Raw genomic sequence first — 20,065 nt, 5'->3', positions numbered from 1 at the left:
ATAAGAATCCACATGCCCATGCTGATATAAACATTGATACAAATACATAAGCGCACAAAATATAAGTGGGGAAAAGAAAGCTCTTTCTTAGGGTAGAATGCCAACTAATAAATAGAAGAAGGATTTATAAAATTAGAAAGTTGCAAATGCATCCTAAAATTAGTGGGTAAGAGCTTGATAAGGAATAGGATGTTTACATAGTATCTGGGTATCAACACACTAATGACTGATGACAGAACTTCATAGTCAAGGGGAAACAGCAACTGCATAGTGAGGAAGCGTGAAGGACACTACTTTTACCAAGTGATCAAAATCCATACCAACCAAATTTGCATAGAACGACATCATGTGACTCCTGATTCAACACACCAAGAGGAACACAGCCTGGGGGGTGCCTGGGTGGCTCAGTTGTTTGAGCCACTGACTGGCTCAGGTCATGATCTCACAGTTTGGTTCGTGAGTTCCAGCTCCACATCAGGCTCTGTGCTGACAGCTCGGAGCCTGGCACCTGCTTCAGATTCTGCGTCTCTCTCTCTCTTTCTGCCCCTCCCCTGTTCACGCTCTGTCTCTCTCTGTCTCTTGAAAATAAAGAAACGTTGAAAAAAAATTTTTTTAAATGAACACAGCCACTTCTATGGCATCTGTACCACAGATATTCAACATGAACCTAATCATGAGGAACGTCAGATAATCCCAAATCAAGGGACATTCTAGAAAACAATCAACCTGCATCCTTGAAATTAGTTGAGGTCAAGAAAGACTGAGAAAGGCTGAGGAACCGATCCAGACTAAAAGACTAAAGAGACACACACAATCCTGGCTCAGATCCTGGACAAGGGGAAAAATAACTATGAGGGACAAATTGGGACAATTAACGAAGTTTGAGTATGTACTGTGGATTCAATAACAGTTTTAATATTAAATATTCTAATGTTCATAATCATTCTGTCCTTGTTCTAAGGACAAATGAGCATGATACCTAAAAGTTATTCTGAAATGGATTTGCCACTCTGTAAATATTATATTATAAAATATATATAATATTATACATACACACAGTAATGTATGTGTATTATATATAGTGATAAAGTAAATGGGGCAAAGTGTAAACATTTAATAAACCCAGACATGCAGAACTGATTTGCCCTGTCCTGACAACTTTTCTGTGAATCCAGAATTGTGTCAAAATAAAAAAAAAATCAAATTGGTGAAACAAAATGATTATGGTTTTAGAACAATTATGGCTTTAGGTAAATGTTAGCCATGATGACAGAATCTAGACTCTACTGGTTGATAGAGATCCCAGATCACCTGTTTGGTACTTGATGCTTCCAGAATCTTCCCACAAATGGGTCAGCCTGCCTATGTGTTGGAGCTTTGCATGTGAAAGCCCACTTCGTCTTCGGATAGCCCTGCTCTTTGTCCCTTTTGCACACTGACATCTCTTGATATGCAACTCTTACTCACCTCTCTCATGGTCATGTCTATAGACCCAAACTTCCCTTCTATGAAAGCTTACGACACTGTTTATGTTATGTTTCTATGGACAAGAAAAAAAAATAACTCCAAAGGACATTAATGGAACAATCAAAAAAATTGTATGTACAGTATGCACTGTAATTTAGATGGTAATATTATATCAATATTAAATTTCCTCATTTTAATAATTACACAGTCCTTGATCTTAGGTTAAGTGCCATATATACACATGGATGTTATCATAGGCTGTTTTCTATTTTAAGTCTTTGGAAGGAAATGAGTAAAGAATATCTATCTTTGGATAATCATTTATGGCACATTAACTGGTATAAAATAGGAGACTCTCAAGTGCCTTTTAAATATTGAATAAAATAGGGGCATCTGGGTGGCTCAGTTAAGCATCTGATTCTTGTCTTCAGTTCAGGTCATGATCTCATGGTTTGTGGGATCGGGCTCCATGTTGACAGCACGGAGCCTGCTTGGGATTCTCTCTCTCCTTCTCTCTCTGACACTCCTCGCATTCTCTCTCTCTCAAAATAAATAATTAACTTTGAAAAAAATATTGAGTAAAGTATATTGAAGTCTACAGGACAAGGATTATGTTTTATTTATCTGTATGTTTCCAAATCTTACAACAATCTTTGGTGTTGTGTCTACTTGGTGAGTGTCTGCTGAGTGAGTATCTCTTGAAAACAGGCAGCTTCTCAAGCTGGTCTCTATCTTAGTTGCTTGTTACAGCCCCCAAATTCTTAACACAGTGGCCAGAGCCCAGTTAAATTTCATGCACACATGAATGAACTTTATATTGGATTATATTATATATTTTTATATTTACATACATATATATAATATTTTATTTCATATATTTATTTTAAAATTTATATATTTATTTCATATTTATTTTATATGTTTATTTTAAAAACTGAAACCATGGGGCACCTGGGTGGCCCAGTCGGTTAAGCATCCAACTTCAGCTCAGGTCATGATCTCACGGTTCCTGGGTTCGAGCCCCACTGTAGGCTCTGGGCCGACAGCTCAGAGCCTACAGCCGGCTTCGGATTCTGTGTCTCCCTCTCTCTGTCCCTCCCTTGCTGGTGCTCTGTCTGTCTCTCTATCTCAAAAATAAACATTTAAAAAAATTAAAAATTGGAATCTCAACATAAAGGGGGAAAAAATGATTATGCATCACCCTCTCCTGGAATGCAGTCTTAAGTCCAAATAAGAGTTGGTTAAAGTCAACCATCATAAGTAGAAACTGGCTAATGAATTCAAAAGCATAAAAGCAGAGTAAAATAAATAACTGGAACACAAATATTTGTGCTGAATGAAATAGATTTATTGAGAGACTGACAGCAAAACCCCTTCCTACCCACACCCTATTGTAATACATTGATGTTGATGTAGAATTTAACAGTACATGAGCAAAGTAACTAAAAGAGACAAACGACTTGCTTCACTGCTGAAAGTCAGGTATGTCAGAGAAACACATCTTGCTTTCTTTGGCTGTAAGGTGAGGATCAGTTCAGCATCTGATGTCTGGTTGCTTTGTTCAGCATCGTCAAAGACCAGGGCCTCAGTAAGAAAGCAGCAAGCTGGAAGAGATATCTCCCAAGCACATCTGGAGGCAAGAAGACAGCCGTTGCTCTTCAGGTTGTTTCGCACACAGAGAAGCGATGGAGAGTTCTACAGTTGTCTGGAGCCATTGGTCCATCAGTACGTGCTGTAGCCGAAGCCAGAGTTAGAGCCCCATGGCCTGCAGCAGCTGCCACCGTAGCAACAGCCCCTGTTGTACATGTTGCTACCGCCAAAGCTATAGCCCAGGGAGCCGTAGCCGTTGCATCCGTAACCATAGTTCAGGGGAGAGCCCAGGGGCACGACGCAGTTCAGGGGGGTGGCTCTGAAGGTCCTGTGGAAGTTGGTTCCATAGCAAGGATAGCCTGGGAAGTAGCTTCCACAGCAGAAGAAACGAGTCATGGTGGCAGGAGTTGAGGAGAAATAGGGTGGATTGTGAGGAGCAAGTTGCCCAAGTGTGAATGCCGGTCTCCTCTTGCAGAGGGCTTTTTATACCTCCAGCTGGTGGGCATGACACAGTTGTCTAAACATCTTCCCCTCAATTTGCATAAATAATTCTCTTACCTGGCAATAAAATGCCCATAAAGGAACCCACAGACTCACTGCCCACGTTTTTGTTGGCTTTTCTATTTGCAAAGGAATGTGTTGTAGCTTCAAAGCCAGGGCCGTCCTTGACACACAACTGAATTCTTTTCATCAGTGTCCCGCAGTTTAACCACCGTTTTGATTGCATCATGGGAGACTCTTTAAATCCTCTGATTATAAACTCCTCCCAAGACACAGCTGGACCAAAAAAGCTTTGGCAACAATGTAAGCTGTTCTACAGGGTCTTGAAATTCTCTCCATATGCCATTCAAAAATATCAGTATAACAACTGCTCGATAAGTACGAAATTCCTCTTGGAGCGAAGCAAATTATTTGCAACTACAGGTGGCAGTTGCACAAACACTGTGAATGGACTCAGCACCACTGAATTGTTCACTTTAAGATGCTTCATTTTATGTTATGTGAATTTCACCTCAATAATTTTGTTTTCTTTTTCTTTCTTTTTTTTTTTCTCTTTTTTGGGTTTGTTTGTTTGTTTGTTTGTTTGTTTTTAGTTTTCAATTTTTAAAACATTGCTACACATATCCATCAAAAGAAGTCTTTTTACCGAGGCTGCGGGGACACCAGACAATAAGATGGCTGTGGCTAATCTACAGGTAATTTTCATGTATTTCATTTATGAGCATCTTCCTTGTTAATGAACATCTTTTTTCATGCAGAACATACAATTTTTGTTGTAAATCATCTTGAACACTGCCAAGCTGTCTTGTGGAGTTGCTCCATTGGGGCTGAGTGGAACATGCTCAATTTCAAAGTCACGTTGTACCACGCTTGCTTCTTACCGACTCCTAGTAAAACAAGTTTGGATGCTGTGATCCATTACGAAATACCAGTTATATTTAAGGAGCACTTATTTCTGCTTACATTTTGTCACGTCTGACCATTTCTCATGACGAAGATAAACCAGAAAGAATTTGAGCTCAGCAAAGTTCAGTCTACTCCAATTCAAATGTTTAGGAAATAATCTTGGTATATAGGTGAATAAGGGTCTGGATTCTCTGAAGGTAGAAAATTTCATCGATATCAACTCCTTTTGCTTATTGTCTCCTTAGTGGACAATCATAAAGCCCAACAGGCAAAACTAATTATTTCAGTCAGACATCTCTCTCTTTATTAAGATTTCACCTCTCTCAGTTTCTTTGATAGAAGAATTGTTTACATGCAATGACATGTAGAGCTAGAGTATAATGCAAAGTGAAATAAGTTAGTTAGAGAAAGACAAATACCATATGATCTCACTCATAGGTGGAATTTAAGAGACAAAACAAGTAAGCAAAGGGCGGGAGCAGTGGGGGGAGGAGAAATAGAGAGAGAGAGAGAGGGAGGCAAACCAAAAATCCAGCACTTTTAACTATAGAGAACAAACTGATGGTTACAGGAGGGGAGGTGGGGGGGGGGGGATGGGTGAAATAGGTGATGGGGATTAAGGTGATGTATGGAAATGCTGTGATGAGTCCAGGTGATGTATGGAAATGCCCAATCACTGTATTGCACACCTGAAACTAACACTACATTGTATGTTAACTAACCTAGAATTTATCTTAAAATTTTTTAAAAAGAGGAGAAACTTTTTACAGATCCTTTTACGCAAGTAAATATGGCTTCTTTTATCCTACATGTTGATTACATGTTGTGAGAGTTTATAGTTGGAGAGACTCCGAAGATAAGGTCTCTTTTCACGTTCAGTTTTTAACAAAAGAAATGAATTAAAATGATAAGACGCTGTGTCTTCAAGGGTCCAAATTATATCAAGTCTACATCAGCTCATCCAAAAAACTTGAAATACGTCTGTGAGGCGACTGCCCTCATTTAAATGCGACAGTCCGGTGCCTACTTGACGGTTTAGCAGGACACTGGAACCTGTAATTTGGATCTGCTGCCACCTGGTGGCAGTGGTATTTCAGTTACTCGGTCTGAACTGCGGGGACTGGACTTGCCCGCCGGGGAGCGATTCTCAAATAACAGGCAGACAGAACAACGTCCTAAAGAATTTGTTTGAAATTTGGATTTCCGGACCCCTCCTCTCCTACTACCGCCATGAGATTCTGGAAATCAGTATTTTTAATGAGAATCTCTCAGGTGATTCTCATGAATAAATCATCCTGATAAATTCCGGGCCAGCCTTTCATGAGATTTCAGGGAATTTGTCTTTGCTTGGGCTGTGTGAAATTGCCCCAGGCTGCTTATCTCTCATGGACAGGCGTGTGCGGCGTCAGTCACAGGTGGCCTATTTCCTTTTATTCTGGGTGACAGAGATAATTAAAGAAAAAAAAAAAAACCCTTAGTTTTTCTTTTCCATTCCCCTGTGTTCTGTTGCTTTTCTCAGGACATACCTGAATAGAAAGGGAAGTAACAGCAGGGAATCCAGGCATCTCCCCAGAGGTAAAACCCACCGGAGCGGAGCCATGAATTCGTTCCCCGCCCCCACCCCTGCTTTTATTTGTTTGTATTTCCCATCTTCTTTCAGACTTCCCCAGAGCGGGGGAAAAATCCCAGCAAGGTATTTGATCGTGATTTAACAGTTGCTTTTATTTTAAATATTAGTAATAATCAATATTCATGGGAGGCTTACTCTATACTAGATTCTGCTCTGACCACTTCCCATGTGCTATTTATTTATCTGTTTTATCAGTATGTGTAGTGAGAGGACTTGCTATGCACTTTTCTAAGCACGTAGCAAATGTTAACCCATTTAATTTTTACAGTGATCTTATGATGTGGGTATTATGATACTTTATAAGAACACTGAGGCCAGAGGGTTTAAGTAAATTATTCAGTGTCACGTGGCTAATAAGCAGAATCGGCTCCAAAGCCATGCTCTTAACTACTTTGCTGAAATGCCTTTGATATGTCATTAATACTTGAAAGGGCTTCAGCTAATAAAGTGCCTCAGATCACTTTGTTATTTTCTTGAAGAACACATCAATAAAGAAAGGCTAGTTTTGCTGCTATACCAAGCCACCCCAAATCTCAATGCTTGTTATGATCAGAGGTTTGTTTCTGGCTCCCAGGACATATCCCTGGGCCTCTTGGATAGACGTTCTCATTCACAGGTGCAAGGCAACAGAGCCTTCATTCTCTAAAATACTGCTGATAAGGGAAGAGAGAGTGGCGAATCATCATTAGTTCCCAAAGACTCCCACCAAACATCATGCATCGTCTTCACATTCTTCTCATTCTGTAAAGGAAGTTCCATGAGCAGCAGGAAATCCACAATGCCGAGAACAACATTTATGACTTCCACAGAGAGCTTCTATTCCTTCCACACACTAAAAAGTCTGTAAAATGTATTTTAATGTTTTTAAACACATTTCCCAAAATTTAGAAAATAAGATGAAAGCAGAAATAAAGAGGGTTTTTTTTTAAGATGAATGTAATGTTAGTATCATATAATTAAAATGGCATAGTTTACCATTTTATTTTGATTATAAGACAGTATAACTTAAAATCATTCCAGGGGAGCTTTGGGCGGTTCAGTTAGTTAAGTGGCGGGCTCTTGATTTAAGCTCCCATTACGATCTCACAGTTCATGGGATCGAGCCCCACATGGGGCTCTGTGCTGACTGCACTGGAGCCTGCTAGGGATCTTCTCTCCCCCTGTCTCTGCTTCTCCCCTGCTCCCACTCTCTTTCTCCTTTTCTAAATCAATAAATAAACATTTCAAAATTTTTAATAAATAAAATAGTTCTGATCCTGGGCAATCTTAAATACACAGCTTTCTGTGCAATTCATTCACCATCAATCTGCCATGTGGTTACAGATTATTTGATACTTTTAATTTTTTCTCTTTCTCTTCTTTCTTCCATATCCACTCGGTCACTTTGTAATCTAATTGAGGGAAAAGCTGTCATAAATAATAGTTTGACAAAGAAAATCCCTCCACGCCAATTAATTTGGAGAAAAAAAAACTTTAGTTCTAATACCGAATTTCGTTTTATCTATTTGAATGTGTATATTCAATGTAAAGAAAAGAGGGGCGCCTGGGTGGCTCAGTCGGTTAAGCGTCCGACTTTGGCTCAGGTCATGATCTCACAGTTTGTGAGTTTGAGCCCCGCATTCGGGCTCTGGGCTGACAGCTCGGAGCCTGGAATCTGCTTCAGGTTCTGTGTCTCCCATTCTCTCTGCCCCTTCTCTGCTCACGCTCTGTCTCTCTCTCAGAAATAAAATAAAAACTTTAAAAAGTTTAAAAAAAAAGAAAAGAGAAAATGAATCAACACGGTAGTATCTAGAAGGGAAAAAGAAGAGAGAGGAGGTCTACTTCACACGGTCACTTGGAGATTTAATGGGCATCTTTATTAGGCAGGGATGCTTCACTTCACATCCTTTCTGCTCCTGCAGGGGTCGACTTTGTATGGTTTCAACCCATGTCAAGCTGGTATAAAACAATGGTGTTTGCCTCATTCCCTCACCAGACATCTCATACCTCCCATGCGGAGATTTCACCTTTAACTTCTAGAAAAGACACTGGCAAGCCTATGTTGTGTCCATACATGTGTAAGCCAGAAGTGTAGGGGAGTCGATGCTTCTCTTTGATCAAGAAAGATGGGAGTCGGGCGATATAGGCTTCCCATCTTCTCTGCAGATGAACTCTCCTGGACAGTTAGACATCTTCTTGGGGAATGATGTCATGGAATCGAGCACATAGTGGTACTTAGTGAGGTCAACTCAATAAGGCATTCTGAGTGGCACTGTGCACTTTTCTATTTCATCCTCTTGCCCCACACCCCTGCTCCCTAAGAAAGAAGCAACACATAAACCTTTTATCTGAAACCGTTTTCTGGAGAACCTAGGCCAGAACAGTAGCTCAAAAAAAATTGTCTTAAATAATACCATTTTTGAGATATAATTCACATGAGAAAACTCACCCTTTTAAAGCGTGCAATTCAGTGATTTTTATATTCACAGAGTTGTGCAACCTTTCCATTTCACTGCTATCCAATTTCAGAACATTTTTATCATGCCATCATCCCAAAAAGAAACCTCATAACCATTAAAAGTCACTCCCCATTCACAACCTCTAATCTGTCATTTTCAAAATAAAATGTGTGTTGCCCTAGTTAAAAAGCTTTCAGTGATTTCCTATTGCTCTTAGGGAAGCAAAATTCAAACTTCTTACGTGGTCTGGTTCTTATCAGCCTTCCAACCTCACTTCATATTACTTGTCCTCCCAGATCCTGTGACCCAGCCCCAATGGTCTTCTTCCTCACAGTCTGTTTTCCTCACTAGAATGCCCTGATGGTAGCACTTTGTCTGATATGTGCCTAACACATAGCTGGAACCCATTCATCTATCTTAATCTCTTGAATGAATGGATGAATGAGATGGTTGTTGGAGTGCGCCATGAAAGATGAGTATGATATCAACAGGTGGAAAACGAAAGGTATTTAGGAAGAAGGAACATCACAGGCAAAGGCAGAGCAGAAGTGGCGGGGTTCATTTGGGAATTGATGAGCTGATCCATTTAGATAGGGGACTGCACTGTGTAGGGAAGTTAAGGAGACATTTTTGGGCAAATGAGGGCAGAGTTAGAGAAGGAATGGCCTTATATGCATGACAGGTATGGGGATAGATAAAGAGCAGTTACTAAAGGATTTGATTGAGGAAATGGTGTGATTAGAGCTGCCTTCATGTGAATGATGGGTTTCAGGAGACAGCTATGGAGGGAGGGACATCTATTAGTATTCTACTGAATTGTCGATTTGAAAAATAATTGAGAATCTGAGTTAAGCTGGTGGTAATAAAAATAGGGATAAGAAGACAGACTTGAGTGACATTGTAGAAGGAAACCGTACAGGACTTAATTAGCAATGGATAAGATGTCACCATGAAGGAAAGAAAGAACTCAAAGAACCACTCCTGACACATGGCAAATGCACTTCTTGTAACGGCAAGAGGGAAATCAGGAAGAGGATGTTAATTTTGAGGGGTCACTTGTGCCAAGAAAGTTATATAGGCACACCTCAGAGATATTGCAGGTTCAGACCAGCATGAGTCAGAGAATATTCCAGTAAGGGAAGTCAAATGAATTTTGGGGTTTCCCAGTGCATACAAAAATCAGGTCTACACTACACTGCAGTCTATGAAGTGTCAAATAGCATTTTGCCTACAAAAACAATGTGCACACCTTAATTAAAAAATACTTTATTGCTAAAAAAAATGCTAACCATCCTCAGAGCTTTCCACGAGTCATAGTCACTGATCACAGATCGTCACAGCAAACACAATGATACTGAAAAAGTTTGAAATGTTGCAAGAATTACCAAAATGTGGCACAGAGACACGAAGTGAGAAAATGCTGTTGGAAAATTGGTGCTGATAGATTCACTTGACTTAGGCCTGCCACCAACCTTCAGTTTATTAAGAAAAAAAGACAACATCTGTGAAGCACTTTTAATTACAACACTGTGATTAAACTTTTTAAAATAAAAAGAAACAGCTTAGAAGAAAACAAGCCAATTGGAACAATTGGGCCGTCATCTTCTTTAAGGTAATACTTCAAACATTGTTGGCAAATATGATCCACCAGATAAAAGGAAAAGTCAGAGGGATTCCTGGGTGGTTCAGTCGGTCAAGCATCTGACTTTGGCTCAGGTCATGATCTCATGACTTGTGGGCTCGAGCCCCGTATCAGGATCTGTGCTGAGAGCTCAGAGCCTGGACTCTGCTTTGGATTCTGTGTCTCCCTCTCTCTCTGCCCCTCCCCTGCTTGCTCTCTCTCTCTCTCTCTCTCTCTCTCAAAAATAAACATTAAAGAAAGAAGAAGAATAAAGAAAAAGTGGGGGATATTTCTAGGGGGGATGAGGAACAAGGGAACTCAGAGATGTCAATAAACAAGACACAGTAAACAGAGAGTAGTAGGAAAGTCACGTTCACCAAGCTAATGGGCACTATAACAAAGGGGAACGTTCATGGTCAGTAAAGTCCACAGCACCTAATGCCAGAACAGAGTCAAAGAGGATAGGATAGGGATCACTTCACTGAATTTGGCAAAAATTCCTATTAAGGACCTTTGAGGAAAAACATTCAGTGAAAGAGAAGGGGAGAATCTTCACTGTAAGTGATTAAGAATGGCAGCACTGGGGCGCCTGGGGGGCTCAGTCCGTTAAGCGTTCAACTTTGGCTCTGGTCGTGATCTCACAGTCCGTGAGTTCGAACCTGCGTCGGGCTCTGTGCTGACAGCGCGGAGCTTGCTTCAGATTCTGTGTCTCCCTTTCTCTCTCTGCCCCTTGCCTGCTCACACTCTGTCTCTCTTTCTCAGAAATAATATAAAACATTTTTTAAAAAAAGAATGGCAGCGCTAATTTTAAAAAGAACTCATAAATGTAGACCATCCTTCACAGATGTTTATTACGGAAGGGAAGAAAAATAATGAGAAAACATAGGTCAACAGGTAGGATCAAGCAGTAGTTTCTGCTATTTGTTGGGTTTTTAATACATAATGGAAGAAATCCGAATGTTACAACTCCTGCATTTTATATGCAAGGAAAGCGAGATTCAGGAAAGAAAGCGGCATGCCTATGTTGCACTGCCAGTGTTGATTAGAACCTAAAATCAAAAAGTCTCTGTCCTTAGCCATTCCAGGCTTGACCCCAAACCAATTTCTCAGAAAAATCATTGATTCCTTTTCTGCACCTTACCTCCTGTGGTGGGCAGACTTAAGGTGGCCCCATGACCCCTGTGTCTTATAGTCATACCTTCGAGAAATACTTTTCCTGAGTGTTTCTGGGTCCTGTGACTTGCATAGAATAGAATGAATAGAATATGTTAAATGAATACAATATGATGAATAGAATGGAAAGAATATGGTGTCCTATAATATAATGACAGTGACGGGGTGTCACTTCTGGGGTTATAGTATGAAAGACTGGAACATCTGTCTTGATGAGAGACCCTCTCCCTTGCTGGTTTTGAGAAAGCTAGTTCCAGTTGCAGAGACCCACGTGGCAGGAAACTGGAGTCAGCATCCAGCCAGTAACTAACAAAAGAATCTTAGGCCCTCGGTCCGAGAGGCTACAAGGAATTTAATTCTACCAACACCCATGTGAACTTGGAAGTGGATCCTTCCCTAATCCAGCCTTGAGATGAGAATACAGCCCCAGAAGACATCCCGGATGCAGGATGAGCCCCGGAAACACAGAACGAGCAAAGCCATGCCCACAGTCCTGACCCAGAGAAACTGGGAAAATAATTGTGTGCTGCTTCAAACCACTGTTCGTGGCGATACTGTTACACAGCAAGAGAACACTAATACACACTCCCTACACACACACACACACACACGCACACACACACACACACACATGCACGCACACAGATCCAATCTGTCACTGATCCAATAGGCTCCAAAATGTACCCAAATCTGTACACCTTTCTCTACCTCTGCCATCACCAGCCACGAACAGACATATCGTTTTGCTCTTTACTCACTGCTTCAAACTTGAGGTGAGTTGCTCTTCTGCACACTACTCGGCACAGGGAAGAAGGCCGACGGGCCGGCTCCCCCATTGCACCAGGCTATCGAAATTGCTTCCACCTGTTTTAGCAGCTCAGCACATCACAAACGCTCGCCACTCTGCCTTTAAAGAATTCCTTATCTGGGGCGCCTGGGTGGTGCAGTCGGTTAAGCGTCCGACTTCGGCCAGGTCACGATCTCGCGGTCCGTGAGTTCGAGCCCCGCGTCAGGCTCTGGGCTGATGGCTCGGAGCCTGGAGCATGTTTCCGATTCTGTGTCTCCCTCTCTCTCTGCCCCTCCCCCGTTCATGCTCTGTCTCTCTCTGTCCCAAAAATAAATAAAAAACGTTGAAAAAAAAATTTAAAAAAAAAAAAAAGAATTCCTTATCTCTTTTCTCCTCTGAGGACAATCTTTTTCTTTTTCCAGGATTGTTATGATTTGCCCTTTTCTTAAAATATATATATATATTTTTCTATCATTTCTAGGGATATGGAGGAGTAGGAGGTAGGCATCTGTGTTTAGTCTGTCGTTTTGATACAATACCCCTTCCAGAGTAATTTTTACTGTATTATGCTGCCTCCCCAAAAATCCATTTATAGACATTTTTCTTGGAACCAAATTCTGGCAGGAACTTTTCATAATGGTTCTTGTAAGTACTATGCAGCCACTACAAATTATATTTATGAAGAATATTTAATGCCATTGCCAAATGCTCGTACTACAGTGATAAGTAATAAGACCTTATGAAAACTGTATATTGAGTCTTCCTCCTCCTTGAAACAAAATTTTAAGCCACACAAATAAATGACATCCACAAGAAAATAGAAAGGGCGGGCTGATTGCCAAGTAGTAGTCCATTGTATCTATATACCACATCTTCTTTATCCATTCATCAGTTGATGGGCATTTGGGCCCCGTTCATAATGTGGCTATTGTCCATAGTGCTGCTATAAACATTGGGGTGCATGTGCCCCATTGAATCAGCATTTTTGTATAAGAGTATATTATGCTAAGCAAAATAAGTCAGACAGAGAAAGACAAATATCATATGATTTCACTCATACAAGGAATTTAAGAAACACAGCAGATGAACATAGGAGAAGGAAAGAAAAAATAAGATAACAGAGAGAGAGATAAACCATAAGAGACCCTTAAATCTCTTTAAGGTGGGGGGATGGGCTAAATGGACGATGGGCATTAAGGAAGGCATTTGTTGGGATGAGTACTGGGTGTCATATGTTAGTGATGAATCACTGGGTTCTACTCCTGAAACCAATACTACACTGTATATTAACTAACTTGAATTTAAATACGTTTTTTAATTAAGAAAGAAAGAAAGAAAGAAAGAAAGAAAGAAAGAAAGAAAAGAAAGAAAGAAAGACTAAGAATGAACCTTGCAAAAGCCCTAAGAGACTGAGAGCAGAAGTAGAGAGGGACAGCTGGCACAGAAAGGGCTGGGGGGAGGGGCACTAAACAAGACTGTGGAAATCCTGGAAGTCTTCCTGGAGTAAGATGTAAGCGAATTGATTCGTAAAGACCTAGAAGGGAGCCTGAGGAGAAGGGAGCCAAGAGAATTGAGCAAAGGAATAATGGATCAAGGGATCAATGGAGGAAAAGGAAGATGAGAAAAACACTGCAAATGTTAAGCCTTGAGATACCGGTATCGCAGGGCCTGGCACACAAAAGGGATCAATGGCAATTTTTAAAATACTTTAATAAACTGGCACTAATTGACTAATTAGTAAAGTAAAACAAATATGGTTCTGAATAAAATCAATATTGTAGCCTTTAGATAGCAGCCAAACAGGCAGTGCCAACACTGAACGCTTTTAGGAGCCCATCCTCAAGCCTGCTGCCCTCTGCAGACACGGCTACCATCACAGGCCCCATTCAGGGGAGCCAGGGCGTTGGGCAGCCTCCAATCCGTGTGCTGCACAGGCAAGCCATCCAACTTTGAAACTGCCCTGGTCTCCTCGTCCCAGCATCTTCCTAGGCATAGTACAGACTGGAGCCAACCAAGTGGTGCTAGCAAATGTTAGCTCTCCAAAAGCAATCCATAAATCCTTATCAAATACCTTTAACTTAACTCAGCTAGACTTCTGAGTCCCTATTCCACCTGTCTCAGCAAGAGATTGTCCTGGAACAATTATCCTGATGTTCCTTTTGTCTATCCCTTCTGTGTCTCTCCATTCCCTGGTTAGTGAAGAACAGAGCATAGGCTTTAGGCAGGAACTAAAAGATGCTTGTTGTCTCACTTAGTCGAAGAATACCCAATTTCCCTGATTTCCCACACAGAGAAACAAACAGATTTAAAAACAACAACAACATGAGGTGCCTGGGTTTCTCAGTATGGTTAAGGATCAGGCTCTTGATTTCAGCTTTGGTCATGATCTCACGGTTTGTGGGAAAGAGCCTGCTTTGGATTCCCTCTCCTCCTCTCTCTGCCCCTCCCCTACTGTGCTCGTTCTCTCTCTCTCTCTCTCTCTCTCTCTCTCTCTCTCTCTCTCTCATCTCTCATCTCTCATCTCTCATCTCTCAAAATAAATAAATAAACTTAAGGGACAAAAAACAAAAAGAAACAATAGGGCACCTGTAGAGCATGTGACTCTTGATCTCAGGGCTCTGAGTTCAAACCCCATGCTGGCCATAGAGTTACTTAAAAAAATAAAATTGAAAAAGCAACAACAGCAGGGGAGTCCGGGTGGCTCAGTTGGTTAAGTGTCCAACTCTTGGCTTCAACTCAGGTCATGATCTCACAGTTTGTGAGGTCCACACTGTCACAGTGGAGACTGCTTGGGATTTTCTCTCTCTCTCTCTCTCTCTCTCTCTCTCTCTCTCTCTCTCATAAATAAACTTTAAATAACAACAACAGCAGCAGCAAATTATCAGGGTTCCTAAATGTCATAAACAGTGGGCCCCAAAATGCCTTGCAGTGACTGGTCTTATGATTCTATCCAATAATTCTATGCATTCTTTCATATATGAATCCATAGACACTCTTTTCAGTGCACACAATGAAATCAAAACATTAGAATGTTCTTACACCAGGCTTGACACCCTCCAGAAAATTGAAGTTGGACAGAAAAATTTGGAGATAACTTCAAAACCAGCAGCAAATAAGTAAACACCTATTCTAAAGAATCATTAAAAGATTTTTTAAAAAGTGTCGGTCCTATAATTCAAAAGAAAAATAATCATTAAATGTATTTATTCGTACAGTCCACAAATACTTATTCAGCATTCTTTGTGTACAAAGTACTTTCCTAGTCACTGCTGAGAATATCAAGATTAAAAGGTACAGTCACAGTCTCAAAGAAATTTGTGAATGGGGGCAGGGGGCCAGGAATGAAGGAGATAGGTCAAAACTGCGTTAATATGTAAGAAAACCAAGTGCTGGGGCACCTGGGTGTCTCAGTCGGTTAAGCGTCCGACTTTGGCTCAGGTCATGATCTCGCGGTTCATGAGTTCGAGGCCCACATCGGGCTCTGTGCTGACGGCTCGGAGCCTAGAGCCTGCTTTGGGTCCTGTGTCTCCCTCTCTCTCTGCCCCTCCCCTGCTCGTGCTCTGTCTCTTTCTCTCAAAAATGAATAAACGTTCAAAAAATTAAAAAAATTTAAAAAAAAATGCCAAGTGCCATTAGAGAGAAAATTCACTGGTCTTGGGTTGAGAGCGGGTGGATACACGTCAGCCGAGAGATTTGAGGTTCATGAAAAGAGTTTGGAGAATGAGGAACAAAGGATTAGTGGGAAGCCTGGAGAATCAAGCTGGCTTCCCAGGTCTAGCAGAGAACTGAGACATCCCCTCACCAAAAAGACCATACTTATTTTTAACTAATCCCAGGCAAGTTGCCCAGATGTTTTTGAGATGTAGGCTACTTTCATCTTTTCTTTGCTGAGCACTCTCTTATGGCATAGATGGAAAAGAAAACTGTTCCTATATGACGTGTCTGAGCACCGGGTGAATTTTTAAGATCTTTTGAGACATCTTCCAAAAACCTACAAAATTCAGATTATTTCCTTTAGCAAAAAAAAAAAGCAGAAATCCTTACTATCACTAGGTCACTGGGTATGAAGAAAGGTAGATAGAAGTAAAAAAAAAAATTGTGATCATTTGTCAAAATAAAGACCTGGATTTTCTAATTTCTAATAATTATACTTTTCCTTTTTTTAGTTAGTTAGTTTGTTTGTTTATTTATTTATTTATTTATTTATTTATTTATTTATTTATTTTGAGAGACAAAGAGTGGGGAGGGGGAGCAGAGAGAGAGAGGGAAACATAGACTCCCAAGCAGACTCCTTGTCAGTGCACAGCCCGACCCAGGGCTCGAACTCACAAACCGTGCGATCGTGACCTGAGCCAAAATTAAGACTCGGATGTTTAACCACTGAGCCACCTGGGAACCCCTCACTATACTTTTCTTTCTGAACACAAATACCTTCTCCTGCATTTGGAGCATCAGTGGAATTTCCATGGGCCCAAGAATTCTGTTGTGACAGACTCATTATTGCTAATATTATGTATCAGTAATATGGGCACCAATAACAATAACAAAAAATTATTATTTGCTGAATACAATAATGTCTGGCACTCCTCTAAGTGGTGGCATGCGTTATTTCTTCTAATCTCCACAAAAGCCCTCTGAGGTATGCACTATTATTATTCCTACACTGCAGGTGAGGACACTGAAGAACAGAGAGGGGAAGCAATTTGCCCAGGGTCCCATAGCTCTTAAGTATCAGAGCCAGAAGTTGAACCCGAGCAGTCTGAGGGAATGATAAAAAGAAGTGATGCAATAAACAAGAGTCTAATAAAATAATATTTTAGAACAAAATCAAGGTTAACGTTTGAGCTGGGTCACATCCATCTGTCTTTTGTATTATGGCTGCATTGCACGTTTTAGCATTAACAGTGGTTTAGAAAGAAGGAACAGAAGGCAGGGACTGGTAGATCCCCTAGGTCTGAACTGTAGTGACAAAGAAAGGAGTTAAGGATGGTAAGAGATGCTGGGCTTCCTCAAAGAGCCTAATTAAATTGAGGGACAGTGGTATCTAGACAAAACTGAATTGACAGGCAAGTACGTAGTGAAGAGGAAAGTAGCCTTCTTTCAGGGTGCAACTTTCATAGTAAAAGTACTTGCTTAATGTTGCAAATTACTAATAATGTCATCATCAGGAAAGCAAAATGGCACAACTCCCATGAAGGAAGAGTTGGCACTTTCTAGCAAAATTTCACATGTGTTTACTTTGTGACTCAGAGATGTCCTTCTAAATATCTATTCTGATGACGCAGTGAACAAAAGTTAGAAATGACATATGCACACAGCTATTCAATGCATCATTATTTATAAAGGTAGAATATTGGAAACAACCCACATCCCAGTAGTAGAATGTTTCAATAAACAATGCTTCATCCATACAATTTGGTAGTAGGCAACTCTAAAGTGGATGCAGTAAGATTAAGATTTCTATGTTTTCATAGGGAGTTATATCCAAAATTTACGAAGCAGAAAAAAAAAGGGATCAGTGCAGAACATTTTGCATTATGTTACATTTGGGTAAGAAATGGGGATTTACAAGGATTTATCCATATTGGCTTATAATTTTTTACAAGAAACAATGGAAGCAAATCAAAAACTCATAAAAAATTACCGATGGGGACAAGGAGAACAGGATACAGGTGATAGGATACTACACCTCATTTTGTAGTTTTGACTTTGGAATCATGTAACTATTTTAAAAAATTTTAAAAACTAAAAGGAAAAGCAGTCTTAAAATTGAAAACAACGTGAAAGAAATGAATCTAACTAAATGCCAAGCTGGTGGCATAACAGAATTATTTCAAGTGACTCTAACATAAGGAATCTTAGCTATGCATCCCTAGAAGTATAATATCCTAAGATGGAAAGAAATATAAAGACCCCTTAAACTGTATTCAGCAATCTTAGCATTAGTAGCAATATTTGTTTTGTTATTTTGAAACTATTACAGGTATATTATAAGAATAGAAATAAAAAACTAAGTTTTGTCTGATTAAGAGGAGGAAGAGCTTAAAAACCAAAGAAATTAAATAAACCCCCTTAAATTTTTTTAAATGTTTATTTATTTTTGAGAGAGTGAGAAAGAGAGACAGAGTGCAAGATGAGGAGGGGCAGAGAGAGAGGGAGACACAGAATCCGAAGCAGCTCCAGGCTCTTAGCTGTCAGCAGACAGCGTGACACGGGGCTCAAACTCAAAACCGGTGAGATCATGACCTGAGCCAAAGTCAGACGTCCAACCAACTAGCCACCCAGGCACCCCAAACACCCTGAAATTTGAACTAGAAATATCAGAAAGAAATTCATTACTTATTTTTCTCTTCAAATATTATCTCCTGGCTGTGTCTACAAAAAAAATGTCTACAGTGACAACTCAACAGCAATGAGGACCCATAGCATCCAGATTTTGTGCTTTTAGCACCATTTTGTATCCAAAGGAAAGAAACTCGAAGGGAAATGACATTCCAGGTCTGCAGCAGAAAAGGTACAAAATGAGCCTGAGACACTGTTCCCACAGGGAAGGGGTGGGAAGGAAAGGAGAGTGGAGGGGAAAGAAAGAAAGGAACAGTCCAACCAAGCCTCTGGATCAGGTTTCTCAGCCTTGGCACAAGTGACATTTGGGGCCCAATTATTCTTTGTGTAGGGGCTGCCTTGTGCATTGTAGGGTGTTAATTTAGCAGCATTCTCGGCGCCTACTTACTAAATGCCAGTACCACGTCTTTCTCCAAGCTGTGATGATTAAAACTGTCTCCAAACACAGCCTAAGGTCCCAGAAGAGTCTAAATCATCCCTGTGTAGAAACACTACTTTAAATCTAACTACCATTTTAGAGTAAATAAAGGATACAAAGCACCAAGCTAAATGAAACACAAGGAAGCAATCAGCCAAACCCAGAATGGGTTGTCACCATACTGCTTCTTCCCACCAACAAGAGTTGGTGGGAGTTCTTCATCTGACTTGTTAGTGATCCAGGATCCAAACTTGGGCATCTGTTTCCTGGTGCTACTCCAGAAGCAATAACTGAGATCAAGTTTGAGTACAAGTTGTTCCTTTGGGAAATGCTGCTAATATTGGTAACAAGCAGGGAAGGATTACAGAGAAGGGAGGCAAGCCAGTCAATGGAACAGTGGTAAGCCACTCAGGAAACAGTGCAAAACGCAAACTTGAGAATTAAACTGTCAGAGCTAGGAAGCTGGGGCTGTTCTACACCAACTTCCTTGGATCGTGGATTATGGACTGGGGTGCTCTACTGGTTCCTTGGCACTTCCAGCCTGCTCCATGTAAGAGCTCAACAGCTCCCCACAGCTCCAGAAAAAAGCACTCAGGCACAGAGATTATACACACTGGCGGTTGGCAACATGCTGGAGAGAGATAGGAGAACATCTGCTATTTAAAGTAAAGTGATTCTTGAGATTTGTTTTAAAAAACTTAAAGAAAAAAGTGAGGGAAGATCAGCAAAATAATACAGGCAAGTGTTGATCATTGTTGAAGCTATGATAGGCACAAGAGTTCAAGGGTGTTTCTATTTATTAGTGTCTCTAGTTTTGTGTATGTTTGAAATTTTTCATAATAAAATTTGATAAAAATAATAGCGCTACCTACTGTCATATTTTATTATTCAAAGAACCTGTTGATTTCTGAGAGTTCCATCTCTTCCCTTTTATTTGCCATAAGTATTGAGACTTCACAAATATTCATTAGCTTATTCCTCCCCCCCCACCGTTAATAAAGTAACAGATGAAAATCACATAATTTCACATTATGCTACACACAGGATTTGAATGTGATTGTAATAAGTACTTTTATTCTGACTCAACATAACTCCTATTAAAATATTTAGGCTGGGGTGCTTGGGTGGCTCAGTCAGTTAAGCGTCTGACTTTGGCTCAGGTCATGATCTCACGGTTCGTGGGTTCAAAACC

The 20,065-nt window shown here is 40.4% G+C and overlaps 1 protein-coding gene across 1 annotated transcript; it reads right to left on the bottom strand.

The window, feature by feature from the left end:
• Positions 1-2,856: 2,856 nt before the first annotated feature.
• LOC125922065 (keratin-associated protein 7-1) lies at positions 2,857-3,653 on the bottom strand. The gene has a single exon (XM_049629950.1). The coding sequence runs from the start codon at positions 3,451-3,453 to the stop codon at positions 3,190-3,192; it is 264 nt and encodes an 87-aa protein (XP_049485907.1). The 5' UTR covers positions 3,454-3,653; the 3' UTR covers positions 2,857-3,189.
• Between the last annotated feature and the right edge of the window lie 16,412 nt (positions 3,654-20,065).

The sequence above is a fragment of the Panthera uncia genome, chromosome C2 (assembly GCF_023721935.1).
Source record: "Panthera uncia isolate 11264 chromosome C2, Puncia_PCG_1.0, whole genome shotgun sequence".
Taxonomy (NCBI): Eukaryota; Metazoa; Chordata; class Mammalia; order Carnivora; family Felidae; genus Panthera; species Panthera uncia.
This window is presented reverse-complemented; position numbering and strand designations above follow the sequence as displayed.